Source organism: Petaurus breviceps, unplaced genomic scaffold, assembly GCF_028583685.1.
Source record: "Petaurus breviceps papuanus isolate PSGF00001 unplaced genomic scaffold, PetGlider_PUasm1.0 37, whole genome shotgun sequence".
NCBI lineage: Eukaryota > Metazoa > Chordata > Mammalia > Diprotodontia > Petauridae > Petaurus > Petaurus breviceps.
The window spans coordinates 82,779,305-82,797,546 of NW_027186296.1; the positions used below are offsets into that span (position 1 = coordinate 82,779,305).

An 18,242-nucleotide genomic window follows, 5' to 3' on the forward strand; every position below is an offset into this window, starting at 1 on the left:
ACAAAAAGGGCAAACACCAATTACTTTTTTTTTTTTTTACAGCTGCTCACAGAGATGGATTCTGCACATTTGCATTTTTAATTTAAAAGAAAACCTGTGCCCTGAAGCAAATTTAGGAGAAACAAATCAACACAGCTTTTCCTTCTCAAGAGTCCAGTGTGTGGCTTCATTCCTTCCTTCAGATGACAAATATGACGTTAGAAAGATGTTTTCTCTTTTCCACTCTTCCTATGTCTGACATGAGAATATATGGTTATTGTGAGTAGGGATTGTTTAATTCTTGGTGGTTGTATCCCTAATGCCTAGCACAGTGCCTGGCACATAGTAAGCATTTAATAAATGTTTATTGACTGACAGATTACTCAACATCACTAAGTGAGAAAATGGTAGAACAAAGATTTGAACTTAGCCATTTAATTCTAAATCCAACACTCTTCACATTATACCAAGCAACCTCCCCTGAAGTCATGAGAAGGCAAGGGACTGAGAAGAAGGAGGTGGTGGGAAAAGTTCTGAATTCAGAAGCATTTGACACGTGGTTCTTATTTTGACTTTGTGGCTAACACACTGTGATCTTGGGCAATTCTTTTCTTGTTCCTGAGGTTCAGTTTTCTCTTGTAAAACAATCTCTAAGGTCCCACCTAGCTCAATTATCCAGAGATACTAAACAAGAGACCAGCAAATTGTTTTGTCACAAGAGTCATCAAAGGAACTGAGAAATACCTTATGTGCCACTGGTACAATTATGGCAGAAGAGAAGATGGAAAGATATTAGGAGATGACAGGGAGAGAGAGGGAGATTAAAGGTTAGCTTACTGTGAGGAAGGTTAGAGAGAAGGTCCTTGAAAAAAAGACCTCAGATATCACTGAATGAAAGTCTTTAGGTCAGGGCTATCAAATACACCCCTCACTGAATAAAGCCCACAACAGTCCCCAGAGTGGCCCTAATCCAATTAACATGTACTTGGGGAAATTTTAGCAAAATAAATAAAAACAAAACAGAACACAGATAATGAGAATGTGTCATTTTCTAAATCAACATGTAGCCCACAGGGATGCTTACATACAGTTTAGTGGCCACATTTCCATTTGAGTTTGACACCACTGCACTAGACCCTAAACTTAAGGCAGTTTTAACAAACTATAGAAAAGATTGGGTCTATAGAGTTTCTCCATGTCTCTCTGTTATACTCGTTGAAGTCTGTCTGGAGACCTCTCTATTAAATCTTAAAAAGAAAAAAAAAATACTAGGAGAAATACATTGAGAAACAGTTTCATGTAATGAATGGGGGACAGCCAGCCTTAGAAACAGAAAGACCTGCATGGGTACAGATCTCACCTTTGGCAAATACTGAACATATATCACCTGGAAAAGGCAATGCTTTTAGACTCTAAAGTCTTTTGGGGGAGACAACAATGTAGAACAGTGTATAGAATGTTGACATGGAGTCAGGATGACCTGGGTTGTGAAACTATTTCAGATTTATTAGTTGTATGACTCCAAGCATGTCAATAAAACTTTCTCAGACTCAGTTTCCTCATTCTTAAAATGGAAATAAAAATAGCATCTAACTTGCAAGGGAGTTGGGAGTATTAAATGAAATAATCAATGGAAAATGCTTTGCTTCCTCTGCTACAGGTTCAGAAGGGACCAAGATGAAAGATGGAAGGAGAGGAGGGAAGGAAAGAAGGAAGGACGAAAGGAGGTGTAATGGTAATAGGAATTTGAAGATCTTCCCTGCTTTGAAAATAAACTCTACCCCCTAACAGGCTGAATGTAATCACATGGAGCCTGTGGTGGGAGGAGTTTGCTAAAGGGTAGAGCAGAGCCCACAGGAAGCTGGGAGTCAGAGCAGTTAGATAGTGGGAGAGGGGGAGGACACTCAGGCAAGGAGACAGATAGACTTGTAAGTAAAAGGCTGTATTTGACAGCTAGGTTTGTGTTGGTTTGTGGGAAGGCTAAAGGATGGTGTGACTCTCTGCTACATTGTGGTGCATTAACTTCTATGTTGCTATGATGGATTCTGTTTCCAGGTGTTGGGATTTGGTTTTCTAGTGTCTGACAAATGTTTTGCTTCTATTTTATATATGGAGAGTCTGTTATATTCTGTGATCTAGCACCATCCAGGTGTATCTATAGTGAGTGTGGGTGCTATGAATATTGCACTGACATTACAGAAAGGAAGGAAGGAAGGAAGGAAGGAAGGAAGGAAGGAAGGAAGGAAGGAAGGAAGGAAGGAAACAAGGAAACCCAGCACTAGTTTGACTGCAGCTTATCCTCTCCCAGCCAACTCCTTTGAAGAGAACAGTGCATTAAGCATATGGCCACTCTGGATCCGCTGTTTCTAAAGCTGCTTTGGCCTTCAGACAATGTTCAATTTTACTTGTAACTGAATTTCTGGACTTTATCTTGCTTACAAGTTGGTGAGATAAGAGTAAAGAAGTTGCCTACATGAAAAAAAATGGAATTTTTCTGTAGGACCAAGGAATTTCTCCTTGATAAAATGATTTCATTTTCAGACACCTTAGTACATAATTCATACAATAGATATTTGAACACCGGTGTGCTCCTGTCCTCATAGCAAAGTATCAATGGACAACTTAGAACAGGGGTTCTTGAAATTTACAGGCTCCTTGAGTTAATTTTAGGGGGTTCATGACTGTGGATATAAAAATAAAATTATATGTTTATTTTTAGTAACTTCAAGATGAAATTTAGCATTCCCTTCAATTATATATGTATGTAACAAAGATTTCTCTGAGAAGATGTCAGTTTTCTCCACTTTAAAATGAAATGGTTGGAAGAGATAACCTCTAAGATCCAAGCCACCTATAAGTCTCTATCCTATCATGTCCACTTGTTTCCCAATCTTCCCTAGTCAACACCTAAGATTCCCATCTCCATTCCCTTGCGGACTCACACCAGGGCTACTTATTTTGACATGAAAGCAACCATAACATCTCAGAAAGAGGCACTCACCATACACGGCAATGGTTTTTGTGTCCTGAAGAATAGCACTCCCGGCTGAAACCTGTACTGTTATGGTGTTCATTCCTTCTGAAGTAAACTTAAATGATTTGCTTCCCTCCAGGGTGATCAGAGGCTATAATCACATAAACAGAAGCCCAGAGTTGAAAGACAAGGCTGCCTCTTTCCCTCCTTCTCTCCCTCCCTCCTATCAACATGGTTACTTGGTCAATCAATAAGTTAATCAAAAAGCCTTTATTAAGCATTTTAAAATGTGCCAGCCTCTGGGCTAGGAAGTAGCATCATAATTAGCAGAAATGCCTAAGTAGATATAATAGGAAGAGGTACTTTTCAATGATTGTACACTATTTTTACTCAAGGGCTGTAATGTGGAGTCTCTGGGAACTTATATAACTGAGCTTAGTTTATGCCTCATAATTTTTCACATGATAAAATGGAGGACAAGTAAAGTTAAGTGACTTGCCCAAAATCATACAGGTACTAAGTCACTGATCTGAAATTCAAGACCTCTGAATCCAGGAGGAGCTAGCTGTCCTCCTGAGAACCTTGTTCAGAAAGTACAATTTGGGTTCATTAAAATGGGTCATAGTGCATGACCATGCATACTATCTCTATCTGTCCATATCCCATTGTCAAGTAATTCTCTTGGATTGAAGAGAGATTCTGACTGGTCCAGAGATTCTGTGTCACTCTAACCCCATGCAAGATTTTCTGACCATCCAAGAGAATAGGCTAGATAGCAGGAACCTTGCCTGTCCTGGATTCCTCTTAATAGCTCCTGTAGGGACTTTTGCAGAAGGTAGTTGCTGGGAAATCTGCCCTTCTTTCTGAATAAGAAAGTAGATACTAATTGGATAGTGAATTGGGGAAACTAAATGGAAAAACAGAAGAATCAAAGTCACTTGGTATGGTGCCTTGCAAAAGAATTGGCCATGGGAGTACAGAAGGGAAAGATTATTAGCCTAGTGACCTCCCTTGACTCACTCCACAAAAACATTGCTTTTCAGTCTTTCCTTGAGTTCACTTAATTAATTTTTAAATCAAAATTCATTTAAGCCTATGTAAAGGAGCGGGAAGCATCAGGTACAAAACTAAGTACTAATATTAATGTGTGTTGGGAGAAAGGGTGTGTGTGTGTGTGTGTGTGTGTGTGTGTGTGTGTGTGTGTGTAAATGTGAAAGAATGGAAAAACCTACAAAAGACTCAAATGACACAGCAGAAAGATTCCAGACTTTTTCATCGCCTTTTCTCTGGGAGGGTCAAACTACATACATTCCTCATCCACCAGTGAGAGGTAATGGGCCACATTTGCACACATAATTTAACAGGGAGAAAAAGTAGGCCTTCTTTGTCCTTCACTCCCAGCAAAGGTGGGAGGGAAGCCAGTGATGGGCTCTCTCCTTCACAATCATGCAAGAAGCATTATTAGGTAGGTACAAGACAAGTCTTTCTACTCCCTAGGGCTATGCAAAGACACCTCTCCAGTGAAAGCAGAAATTCAGCTCTAGTGAAGAGGTTTCCTGATTTACATAAGATGCACTCAGCCTAAGGGGTAATGTCTCCAAACTAAAAGTGACATTGCTCAAAGATCAAGATGTCTTAACACAAAGTCACTTCATTCCCAGAGTTAGTAAGAGGGAACATGCTGCACTTTGGAAGTTCCAGAGAGAAAGATGTTACTAATCCCTACATAGACTAGAAAGCCAAGAGCGATGTTGCCTTCTAGCCTCATAATGTCATTTTTGGCACGGGGTAGCACATGGGGCACTGGACTGAAGAGTCAATAAGACCTGGTTTTGATTAGCACCTGAGGAACTTACAAGTTCTGTGACCCTGAGAGAGTCACTGAGTCTCTTTGGGCCTCAGGGTTCTCATCTACAAAACTGGTATAATAGCTCCACTTGTGAAATAAGAATGTTATGAGGATTAAGTTGTTTAATTGTTTCAGGTGTGTCTGACTCTTGGTGACCCATTTGGGATTTCCTGGGCAAAGATACTGTAGTGCTTTAATATTTCTTTCTCATACTCATTGGACAGAAGAGGACACTGAGGCAAACAGAGTCAAGGGACTTGCCAAGGGTCACACATCTGAAGCTGAATTAGAACTCAGTTCCTCCTGACTCCCGGTCCATCATTTATCTACTATGCCACCTAGCTGCCCCATGAGGATTAAGTAAAATGATGCTTGTTAAGTACTTTGTAAACCTTAAATCACTGTAAATGTCAGGTATTATTGTTACTTTGATAATGAAGTCAGTCTCCCCCACCCTCACCCTCATTATCTGCTTTATTACCTCCTGCCTTTCCCTAGGAATCTGTCTATTACACACCTATCTCTGCAACTCTGGGTGCAGGTCGAAATATCCATGATCATCATCTAGGTGATTAATTAATCCATGTGGTCTAGTAGGAAAAATGGCAGGCTAGAGGGCAGAAGATCTGGGATCTACTCCTAGTTCTGTATTTAATTCATAGATCAGCTTCACTTCAAACCTCTGGACTTCAGTGTCCTCATCGTAATAAAGAGCAAGGTTCTGGCCCTCTCCATGTCCCTGTTCCACCATCTTTCAAAGGAGAGGGTTAGGCTAGGCGGTCCCCAAAGTCCTCTTAGAGAATTAACATTCCATAAATTTGTGTTCTTGCATTGGAGTCAGGGTAGTTTAAAAAAAATTCATTCATTTGATTCTGAGAGTGGGAGAGAAAGGGCTATGGGTCAACAGGAGATGTTTTGCACTGCAGAGATGGGAAGTTCTAGAAAAGGAGGCTATTTCTTGGTGTGGGGAGTCAGAGGTGACCTACCTCTGTGTTGTTCCCATGCCACCAAACGTAAGTCAGGGTCCCTACTTGACTGGGCCACAGCACGGCTGTTGCATTGACCTCTTTGTTCTTGGTCGTGACAAAGGGAAGTGACAAGTGTACATGCTCCAAGGGACCTGTGAAAACAAAAGGGAAAAGAAGCCACAGACGAGGAGTATTTGTAGATAGATCTCCTCAAGTTTTCTTACCCAGTGTGGGGGAGTGTGCCACCCTCCCCCAGCAAAATACAGCTGGTCTTTGAAGTGGAACAGGACACAGCATGCCAACACTCATATCATGATCAGCACTATTCACAAGAGCAAGAGGGGAAGATCATTTCTCCATGTGGAAACAGACTGAAAGGGGAATGTTTGGGAAAGAAGCCAAGAAAGCCTGGGCCTGCTTGGCTTCTGAGCCTCTATTGCTTCCTTATGGTTCATTTACCTAATTTAACACCAATGCAGAATACTGAGGTCAATTTGGCTCTATAAGAATAGTCTCTTTATTAGGGGCCTTTACACTGTCAGCTATTACAGAAGACTTGATTGACAGGTGAAGAAATTGAATCACAAAAGTGACTAGCCTCATATCCCATAGGACGTAAGTTACAAAGACAAGGCTTAAACTCAGTTCCTCTGACTTTAAATACAGGTCTCTTCCAAAATGGAGGCCCTTTTAGAGAGTTCATGATAGACCCTAGGCCATAGAAAAGGATGGTTGCATGAAATCTAACTCCACTAGGAAACAACTCTGAAGGTTAAGTATTTAGCAGCAGATTTGAAAACAAAGCATTTGACCTTTGTTACTTAGTACTTATGGGAATCCTGGGCAACTAATCAATTGACAAGCATTTATTAGACACTTATTACTATGTACTATGCACTGTGCTGTCACTTAACTGCTCTGGGCCCCTATTTTCGCAGCCAAAGGGTCGTCCAAGGCACCTTGTGTTTCTAAATTTACTATTATGTGATCTCAGCAGCAAAGATCACAGCCCTTCTTGCCTCATGCTATTTCCCTTTTATCTCCCTGTCTCTCTCATGTCATAACATGGTGATAGGACAAGAACAGCAGAGGCAACAGTTATAGCATCTTTATAAAGATCATTTGAGGGGCAGCTAGGTGGTGCAGTGAATAGAGCACTGGACCTCAAGTCAGGAGGGCCTGAGTCCAAATCCAGCCTCAGATAATTAACACTTACTAGCTGTGTGACCTTGGGCAAGTCACTTAACCTCAATTGCCTTGCCTTCCCCCCACCAAAAAAAAAAAAACAAACCAAAAACTCAAAAAAAAAATAAAGATCATTTGATGGATCCAAGTGACAGTGTCCTACTTATTATAAACCTGCCCGTCATGTCACTCCTGTTTATTAATAATCCACCCATTTGTAGATTTTGTTCATATGGTAGCAGTACTATTTCTTTCAAGTGAAAGTTTTCTTAAAAACAAAATAAAACTCTCTTGTTGATGCTGGTAGCAGGTAGAAAGAAGTCATCCAAGGTCTACTGAAAAACCAAGGGTTAACCTCAGGGACCAAAGAGGAAATAAAACACAACTGAGCACTGATTTGGACTTTTTTCCCAGAGGATTATCCCTTAATGAGTATAATAAATAGGCCACTAGGTTAACATAGAATTGTCTACATGGGGTGGTCTGTAGATATCAGCCAAATACTACAGCATCTTTGCCTTCTACGTGGACTCTTGACTGAGGAGGGGATAAAGCTATTCCTTTTTGTGACTAATACAAATGACTTAACCAGGTGAGTATTTGCTTCTAGCTCAGCAACTATCCTTTTTAATAGCTCAGTACAGCGCATAGATGACCAGACACAGAAGAAAAGTGGGTGTTATTAGATATAGGAGAGAAAGTATACCAACTTAGTTATGCTGACTATATAAGTTCTCTAACTGTACTGGAAAGCTGCCTACTTGCAGTGCACAGATCGGACAGCAGGTGGAGCTGCATCACCCTATATCAAACAGGAAAAGCTAATTCTAGGGAAGAGCTGAATTTCAGTGTTCCTCGTCTGATGTCAGTTTGTAATCTACGCGATGCTACAGCATGAAGGGAATGTCTTTACAATTTGTATTTAGTTTAAAGCCCTCATTTAACATATGAGGAAACTGAGGCTCAGAAGCTATTAATTATATTCTAAGAATGCAGCCTTCTGGGTTCCCTGTCCAACTGCCCTACTTGCCCAGGGGAAGGAAATGAGGTTCAGACGCCTATGTCAGTATCACATATCCTGCAAGACTGCACTTCAGGACAATATGGCTGCAAGTTCTGATAGCAACAGAGAGAGGGAAAGCTAGAGGGTGAAAGCCAACCAAAGGGAGATTTCCTTTGTGAATCTTTTGAGAGAGAAGCTGACTTTCACTCCTAATTCACTGCATTTATAATTTTTCTCAAATCAGGAACCCTTTAAAATGAGCCCCACCTCCTCTTGTAAATATCTGACCACTACCGGTTGATCAGTTTCAGCAGCAGAGGTTTCTGTTTCCTTTCCACAGTCCAAGGGAGTCTGAGTTCTTCACTTAAAAAAGGACAGTGCTTCCCATCACAAACATAGCAGGGGACTGTCACATTCTGCTCATGTTTTTCCACTTCTCTCCTTCCAGGTTCTGTGCCCTCAGGCCTATTCCTCTAGAATGATAGCAGCAAATCTCTACCCATCCCTGGAGCCTTCTGTCCTGGGCTAATCTTCCAACCTGCCACAACATGTATTTCAGCTCAAATCCCAAGCATGCTCTTTTGTGGTGGCCAAGTTCTCATTTTATTGCCTTTACTAAAGATCTCAAAGTACTCTCTCTATAAGATAAAACTTGTTGCCACTGTTTTATGGGACAAGGATGAGTTATTGAACTACATGAAGACCTTAAGATTTCTAGCCTCAAGTTCCCAAATCACTAATGCTATGATTTAAGATTTTTAGTCAAGAGTCCTGTTGATGTCCTCAAATGTTTTGGTCCTGAGATTCTCACCTGAATCTGGAGTCTGAAGCAGTGTTTAGTAAAGATCTTCATATAAATGGAAAAGGGAAGTAGAAATCTCCCCTAGAAAGCAATTTAGATATCACCTCTACTATTCAGACAGAAAATGATTACATTTTTCTTTTTTAGGAGGCTGGGTTGGGGGAGGACACAGAATATGTGGAATTGGTGAAAACAAAATAATTGGTAGATTGGGTGACAATACCCTAATTCCTTTGCTGACCAATCAAAAATTTATTTGAATACTTATAAAAAGCTACTTCCTCTTCATCTGAATTATTCATAAATTGGCAGTATCCCCCAGATCTACTGAGAAAGGAAGACATTTACAAATGGCCTATCTTTCAGGGGTGGCTAGGGGAGGGGGAAAGAGATCTCCTATTCATCTTTTTTCAACTCATTCTGCAACTCTGCACAGTCCCTGATGAGCTAACTGCAGGACTGGCTGAGCTAGGCAGCTTTGCTTTCCTGTAATCTGCATTCCTTCCCAAGGAAGGAAACAGTCATTGCATCTTGTGGTTTCATTAGTTTGCAAACTCACAGAGCACTGTGGACACTCTCCCCAAGGAATTCCCTCCTGTCAAGAAGCAGCTGATTACCCAGGCGCTCCAGTGAGAAGCTGTCAGCCCAGTACTGGAAATAGAACCTCTGAAACATTTTCTCCATTAGTTTCTGATGACCTTTGCAAACCTTTATTAATAACCTCTGATTCTGGCTCAACTAACCTTTCTGTACTGGAGAGCAGAGAATGGAAGGGATTGTCATGAGCAGACTGTGTAGGAGCGTCCACCTGGGGATGAGATTACGAGGAGGAGCCATTCTGCCAGCCTTGAGCAGCTCGCCTAGAGTAATTATTGCCTAATTTCAGGACTGGGCAAATCCAAAGCCAGGTATCATTTTGAAATGAACCAAAGCTCACATTCCATCAGCTCAACTAATAGAGTGAACTGTCTACAGCCACACACCTAGATACCAAAACAAATGCATATATTGGTCTAGGTAAAAAAAAGATGGGGAGTCAAAAGACTTGGGTTCTATTTCTACTGCGGCTGAGATTTAGCATGTGGTGTTGAATAAGTAACTGAACCTCTTCGTACCTCATCATCTTCCACTGGGAGATAGGCCTGATAATACCTATGGTATCTTGGGCATGAAGATGATACTAAAAAAGGTCATAGAAAGAGAAAATTATCTAAGAGCTTTGGGAAAAAATTAATTTATATTATGATAGCTTTGATAAACACTAATTTCTTGTTTCATGAATTTTCTATGTTTTGGGGACAAATAATAGTAGTTTATTTACAGTAAAACTCTGATGTGATACAATTAAGTTTGTAAGAAATATGTTAGTCCTGCCCCTCAAGGTCAATGTTATAAAGGAGTTCTCTAATCTTGAGACTGAGGAAGTGTGATTAATCATATTGGCTCAACTAGAATTATTTGGTGTGATGGCGACATCAAAATTTTATTATCAGAACTCACTGTACCTCTAAGATCTCTGAAATTTCTCTATGTAAACATAATCTCCTAGTCTTCCATTCCCCTCCTCCCTTCACTTCCCAATTCCTACTATTCCTGCTCTTCACCCTCATTACAATTTTCAGGCTTCTTAATTTCTTCCTGTTCTAATGATTCTGGCTGCAATTACCTCTCTCTCTAGGTTAGAGCCATGCTTAGCCATGCCAATAATGTTGTTTTGTCAAGTTTCTAATGAATATCATGTCCCCTTAATTTTCTGCTATATTCATGGTGCTACTCTTCAATAATGCTAATGACTTCTTTCATTCATTCTCCTACTCAATTCCCTACTTATGAGGAACTGAACATTGCTGGAGGAAATCACAAAACCACAGTGACTGAATCTACCAAAAAATAACCTCAGATGAACCCTCCACACTGTGCAAATCCTTTTATCCTTCTTTTATTGATTCTTTATCATACTTGCCATAGCCTCTTCTCTCCTCAAGCCTCCTTCCCACTTAGTCTTAGCAGGTGGTATTACCTCCTACTTTACAGGAAGAAAAAAAAAAGAAGAAAATATTTTCCTAAGCCAAACCTTCTTCCTAACATTCCCATTATGGTCAAGGGAACTGTCATCTTTCCAGTTACCTAGGGCATATCCTAGGTATCATCTTCAGCTTCTCATTTTCTCTCACATCCATTTCTAATCAGCTGCCAAGTTCTGTCAATTCTACCTCTATAGCCTCAATAATATGTACCCCCTTCTCTGTGATACTTCCACCACTCTATGACTGGCCCTCATCTTCTCACATTTGCTGGATAATCTCTCTATCTAAAGTCTCTCCCTACTTCAGTTCATCCTCCACTCAGCTGATCTTCCTAAAGTAAAGACTGGATGACATCAATACTACCAGCCCTCCATGCCGATCACATCCAAGATCAAATAGAAAATGCTTTGTTTGGCATTCAAAGCCCTTCTCAGCCTAGCTTTCTCCGACCTTCCCAGTTTTCTCAGACTCTCCTTCCTGCCATCTATTCTTTGATGCGGTTACAATGTCCTCTTTACTGTTGCACAAACAAGACATTCCTCTTGGTTCTAGGCCAAACGAGCTATTCTCCATTCCTACTCACCACTCAGCCTTTACTGTATCTTCCTTATGCATTTGTATGTTCTAATCTCTGTAACAGGTGTAGACTATTTAATGAATTCTCTTTTTCTGTTCAAGGTTCCATTTAATTAGACTTTTCATGGACCACTTCCTCCATGAAGTTTTCTCTAATCTCAACTGAAAACATGTTCTTCCTCTTCCAAGGTCTCATAGTACTTCTTTTGGATGCCTCCTTTGAAGTAATTATTTTTTTCCTCTTATACATTTGTCACAGACACATGTGTTCTTTCACCATTAGATTCTATACTCTTTAAATAAAAGTCAGAGACCTATTGTTCACTCCTCATCACTTTACCCAGTACTTCCCACATAGTAGCCACCTGTTACTATTATGATAGTTGAACTAAACGCCTATTGAAACATTGAATCCATGACAGGTTTAGGATACAAAATTGGAGCACAAAAAGTTATGATTACCCAGGCCCTTCCTTTAAAGTCCAAGTTCAAGTCAGTTAACAACACATGAAATACAACTGAATATTATTACTGTGCCATAAGAAAGCACGAATGAAAAGAATTCACAGAAAGAGGAGAGGACTTAGCAGGAATGGATATGAAGTGATATGAGAAAAATTATCAAACAAATATATACAATGACTATAACAAAAGAAATGAAAAGAACAACAAAATGAAACTGAATGTTGGTTAATTCTAATAACCAAGACTGGTTCTAGGAGAAGAGTTAGTTTAAGGAAATGTGCCTCCTTCCCTTCATTGCAAAGGTTAGGACAATGATTGTAGAATATTCCCTAAAACTATTGAGCATAATTACATATTAGTTAGTTAGTTTTGCTGAACTTAAAAAAAATCTTTAATCTTTGTTATAAGGGAAGGCTCATTGCATTGGGCAAAGGAGAAGGGAAGGTTATGTGTGTAAATAAATGTCACAAAAACAAAAGATATGCATGTCTGTGTATTTAAATGAATATACACACACGGATCCAATTTATTTCCCTTGGAGATGGTGGCTACAAAATTCTTAGGGAAGGCAGGTAAAATGTTGTGGGAAATGTTTTTCTTCCCAGAAGAAATTATAAGTAGAAGCACAAAAGCTTAAAGTCATTTGCAGATTTTGGAAAGAGTATTGAACTGGAAGCAAGGAAATGTGGATTTAAGTCCCAGATCTCTTACTTCTTAACTTTGTGACCTCTGGGTCACTTCCTTTCTTTGGGCTTCAGTTTTTCCCTTCTAGAAAATAAGGAAATAGCATTAGATAATTTTTAAGGTTCCCTCACTTTTAACTCTACAGGCAGATGAGTCATTAAATTTCATTCTGGTAGAATCAATTCTTTGAAAATACAGGGAGATTATGAGCAATTTAAATAAGAGCTCTGTAAAGGAGAATATTCTAAAAAAAGAAATCCCCTTTCTGGAACTAGGAAGAGAACAAGTGATAGGGGAGGTGAATTGTTGCTTAGATAATAGAATCCAAATTATTTTTGGAAACCTTATAAACCATTTACTGATTGCTCTGGTGATAACACCTTAGATAAATTTGGAAAATTCTAGACCCAGAAATGACTCTTAAGGTTGGCATGCAGGTAGATAATGCTAATTAATTGTCTGACTTTTTACTTAATTTTTCAGGGTAATATATGAAATGTGCAATAAACCAAAACAACAAAATAACCATAACAACAACAACAACAAAATCCAGCCACCTTTTCTATTGGAGAGCAAACTCTCATTCACCAACACTTGAAATGATCTTTTGTCTATGTTGTAAAAAGATAAGTTTGCTAATAATTTTATAGCATCTAGTAATCAGTTCATGAAACCACTTTGTGTAGTATCAGTCTGGGAACAGCTACAGGAATTCAAGACAAATGGCACCAACTCCACTTTAGCACTCCAATGTTACTATATAAAACTCCAAGAAAAGTGAATTGGTCTTGGCATTAGTTTCCAACAGTGTGAAAAGAGTTGAAAGGATTATGCTCACCCTCAACCCCAAAAACAAGCAAACTTGTGGAGGTCATTGTAAAGGAGGAATCAGTCAGTCTTGACTTAAGGACTTTTGCTAAATTATAGTGGTACTCTATATATTACTGACTAAAGCTGTTCACAAAAGAGTTACAATAGTCTTCTGTGGGAAGAAGTCACCTAAGAGTTGTTTCTTTTTCATTTTAGAAGAAGACCAATGTCATCTTCATGTTGGGGTCAAAGTATAGTACCGTTGGTCTGTGGCTAATCAGTTCAATATGACTTCGGAAGGTTCTATCCCAGGTGGGTAGAATAAGTAATCAGTTAGAATATTTGAGATGGGGATGTTTCTGGATTTTCACAGCTCATGTTAACTTCGTGCTGCTGTGATTCTGCTTTGCTCTTGGAGTTACAGCACTTTCTCTGATTTGGGCACACCAAACTAAACAGTCCGGTGACTTTCCAGGGATATCTTAGTAGTTGTAATTAAGGAAGAAGCAAGTTGATGGCAGGAGCCTTTCAGTAGGGAAGCAACAGATGACAGTTTAGTGGAAAAGGCTGCCTAGTATATGACATGAGTAGACTGATAAATTTCCTACCCTCTTGTAGTAATATTTAGATTGCTAGCCTTATCAGACATATCTTCTGCATGAGGTCTTTCTTGATTCTTCCAACTACTCCAACTTGGTCACTTCCAAATGACCATAATTAAAGTTAGCTACTCTGTGTGTGTATTTTAATGCACTCATTAACTATATATTTCTGCTATATGTATTCTATATGTATCTATCGCCTCCTCCATTAGAATGCAGACTCCTTGTAGTAGGGATTGATTTATTCTATTTACTTTATCCCCAGTATGCAGCACAGTGGTTAGCACATGGTGTAGACTTAATAAATACTTCACTGATTGAAAATTGGACCACTGGATGACAAAGTATGACAAGTTCTCAAAAAGCTCTCTTTCATGACTTCAGTAGCCTGACTTAGAAAGTTACATAATGGAAAGGGCATTAACAACCTCAGTTCTAGTTCTTGCTCAGTCTCCTACTAATCATGACCTTTGGAAGGTCTCTTCCTCTCTATCTCTGTTTTCTCTTCTATATGGATCAGGATTTATCCATAGGGTCTATTAGCTTTCTTACAGATCTAAATTGCTATAACCAATCATCTTACAATACATAGTGTTTTCTCTCCTACACAACAGCAAGCCATATACCAAACATTCAGAAAACAGAAATGTTAGCCCACAAAATATTTGAACAGTATCAAAGCAAGACTATAAAACAGCCAAGAGGCATATTAGATAGGAACCAAATGGGGGGCAAGAAATCAGAGATTCCATTTCTGAAACAGATTTCTGGCTTCAACATTTACATTGGCATATTCAAGAGACTGAAATGTCTAACATGTACCTTCATTACATAGTCACAACTCAAGGAAGTCTAAGGCATCTACATTAGTATGAAATAAACAAGAAGAGTGACAACCCATTCAGAAAGGAAAGCAGAGGTAGAAATCCTCTGTAATACATTATCTCATTTTTCTTCTTTTTCTCTTTCCATCTTTCTTCCCACTCCTTTCTCCCTTGAGCTTCCCACCTCTCTCTGTCTCTCTCCCCATCTCTTATTCTCTCTGTGTTTCTCTGACTCTTTCTGAAAAAAAAATCAAGGAGTTCCATCTAGGTAGAATATTTGAGGTTTACAGATTTAAAGGTGTGCTACTCAAGGTATTTCATAAACCAACAACAGTAATAACATACAAGTTACATGTAAGTACAGGACGGCGCTGTCAGACCCCAGACTGTTGTCCACCTGAACAGTCACTCGGAAAATGCCCACATTCTGATAGACATGTTTGATCCCATCCTCGGTGGAGCTGAGGTTGACATAAGATACTGCAATGCCATCGCCAAAGTCCACCTGGATGAGTGTCCTTTGCAGGTCACCCTGAGGAAAATAAAAATAGAAGAATTAGGATACATGGGCTTTCCTTGAATGTAGCATAATAGAAACTGGCCCTGTTTCCCCCTAAACCCATCCATAGTAGTACTGCAACTGAAACACAGAATGACTGAAAAGTTTTATGTTAGCACAAAGATGATTTGGTTATAGGTAATAGGTAATCATTTAAACCCTGTTAATCAACAGTTACGTAACACATAATGTTTACAAAGTTCTTTACATATATGTTCCCATGTAGTCTTCTTTTTAAATTTATTTTCTATTTACAGATAAGGAAATTCAGGCTCACACAGAGAGAACTAATGAGACTTACCCAAGGTCACTTTAGTAATAAATATTATATCCAAGATACAAACTCAGGTCTTCTTTTATCCAAATCTAGTACATTTTCCACTATACCACCACTGATTCAATGGAATCATTAACAAAAGATCCCCATTCATATGCTTCCTGAATTAAAAAATGTGTCATGGGTTCAAAAGAGTAAAAAAAGGCTCCAACTGTTCTCATCTATGTTAATGAGCCAGGGCACATATGTAGTTTAGATTACTATCAAAATTATATTTTCCTCTCAATCTGAAAGTACTTTAATGTATGCTAAACAATGGCTGGGAGGCAGTCCTAAGTATGATCTGTATGATAAAAAAATAAGTTTAACATATATTGTTATTTCTCATTACATTATGACAGTAAATTATTTGTATTTGTATCACGATTTGTTATTTTTAAGGTTTTTTTTAACTATTAACACATATGAAAAAAATGCTCCAAATATTTTTTAAAGAAAAATACAAAGAACAAAACAACTTTGAGATTTCATGTCACAATCAGCAAATTGACAAAAGTGACACAGAACTGGAATAGTGTTGAAGGGGTTATGGAAAGATAGTCAAAAAAATTATTCTGGAAAGCAATTTAGTATTATACTAAATTAGTGAATAAAATAATCATACCTTTTGACACAGCTAGTCATCTGCCCCCAAGTAAGTTGAAAAGTTCCAAATAAAGTCCCAAACTATATACAGCAACATTTTTGGTGGTACTTATTGATTTGGGAACAGCTAAACAAATTACAATTTACAAACTTAATGGAAAATTATTATGCCTACAAGAAAGCAAAGAAAAATCAGGGAAGCATTAGAAGACATATGAATTGATGAAGAGGCAAGTAAGCAGAATCAGGAAGACAAGGATGATTCTGAGAAGATGGTGGAATAGGTCAGAAAACTTTCTGCTCTCCAAATTTCCTACACACACACACACACAAAGACATTAATACCTCAGAGCAGCAGAAATTAACATGGTTTAAGCAGCTTTCCTCATGAAACAATTTGAGAAGACCCCAGGAAAGACCAGATCTCCAGGGTCAGAGGTTCACCCTGAATGAAGTGCAAACACCTTCAGCCTGACTCTGCAGAATCAGTAAACAACAAATCCTGGGAACAGTTGAGCTGAGAGACAGTCTCAGTCTTAGAAACTTTCATCTCACAGAGAGTGTGGGGGTCTGACAGCTGAGTAGGAAAAGACTGAAGGACCTTCCACTGTTGAGGGATACCAAGCCCAGCTTGTCCTGACTGGAGGAGTCCTGGACTCTGGCTCTAAGGAGAAGAAGCTAGCATAAACCTGGTGAATGCTAAAATGAGAGGCAGGGACCCTGTTGACTATGGGCACTTACAGGAGAGCAGAGTTCCTGGTTTAAGTTCCAGAGAGAGAGGCCAGCTGTAGTTTGAAGCCACTGGAGGGACCACAGAAAGCAAGATTATTTGCAGGACAGTGTGGGTAGGGGCCCTAATCATGGCTTGGGAGTAGAGAACCCAAGGGTGGACCCCAAAACAGACCTCAGAAAATAACAGTAAGAAGGATCTGAAGCTTGGGGCACCATTCCACACACCTCAGGCCTACAAACTGATTACACTAAAAGCTGCTAAAAACAAAATAAATCTTTTTTTTTTTTCCAAATGTGTAGGCAAAGGAGAAAGAATCCAACCATAGATAGTTACTATAGGAATAGTGAAGAACTGAGTTTATATTCAGAGGAAGATAATGGAGCTTTAAAAAAAGCCACTTATTTTTCACTGAGAAATGGTAAATGGTCCCAAGAATAAAAAGTCTTGAAGAACTTAAAAAAGGACCTTAAAGAATCAAATAAGAGTAATCAAAGAAAAATTAGGAAAAAAAGAGCAATTCAAGAAAATTATGAAAATAAAGTCAATCAACTGAAAACAGAGAATCAAAAACTTAAGGAAGAAAGCAATTCCTTGAAAACTAGAATTGGGCAAGAAAAACCAATGACATTCTATAACACAAAAAAATCATAAAACATAATGAAAAGAATGAAAAAAATAGAAGAGAAGGTGAAATATCTCATCTGAAAAACAGTTGATCTGGAGAACAGATTGAAGAGAAATAATAGAAAATAGATGGACTACTTGAATATTATGTTAAAAAGAGAATCTTAAAACAATAGTACAAGAAATTATCAAATAAATTATCCTGAAGTTCTAGAACAAGAAGGCAAAGTAGAAATAGAAAAAACCCCACTGATTACCACCTGAAAGAGATCCTAGGAGGAAAACTTACAGGAATATCATAGCGAAGTTTCGAAGCTCCCAATTTAAGGAGAAAATATAGGAAGCAGCAAGAAAAAAATTAAATATCGTTTAATAAGAATTACAATAAGGATTACAGAAGACCTAGCAGATACTCATTGAAGGACCACAGGTCTTAGAATGCTATATTACATAGAGCAAAAGAGCAGGGGTACGACTACGGGTTACTTGCCCAGCAAAAGTTAAGAATAACCCTGAATGAAAAGAAAAAAATAAAGACATTTAACAAAACTCAAAGACTTTCACATTTTAGTGCCATAAACCCCAGAACATAAGGGAAAATTTGACATAAAATATCCAGGAAAAATATAAGGTAAACATTAAAGACCAATTTTAAG

General features: G+C 38.7%; 1 protein-coding gene across 3 annotated transcripts in view; it reads right to left on the reverse strand.

The window, feature by feature from the left end:
- Window positions 1-18,242, reverse strand: part of SORCS1 (sortilin related VPS10 domain containing receptor 1) — a 711,184-nt gene that overhangs the window by 37,148 nt on the left and 655,794 nt on the right. For all 3 annotated transcript variants that reach the window (XM_069098910.1, XM_069098911.1, XM_069098909.1), the window contains exons 19-21: window positions 15,094-15,280; window positions 5,789-5,922; window positions 2,981-3,104 (exon numbers count right to left, since the gene is read on the reverse strand). In XM_069098910.1, the coding sequence (XP_068955011.1) occupies window positions 2,981-3,104; window positions 5,789-5,922; window positions 15,094-15,280 (445 nt within the window). The remainder of the gene's footprint in view (window positions 1-2,980; window positions 3,105-5,788; window positions 5,923-15,093; window positions 15,281-18,242) is intronic.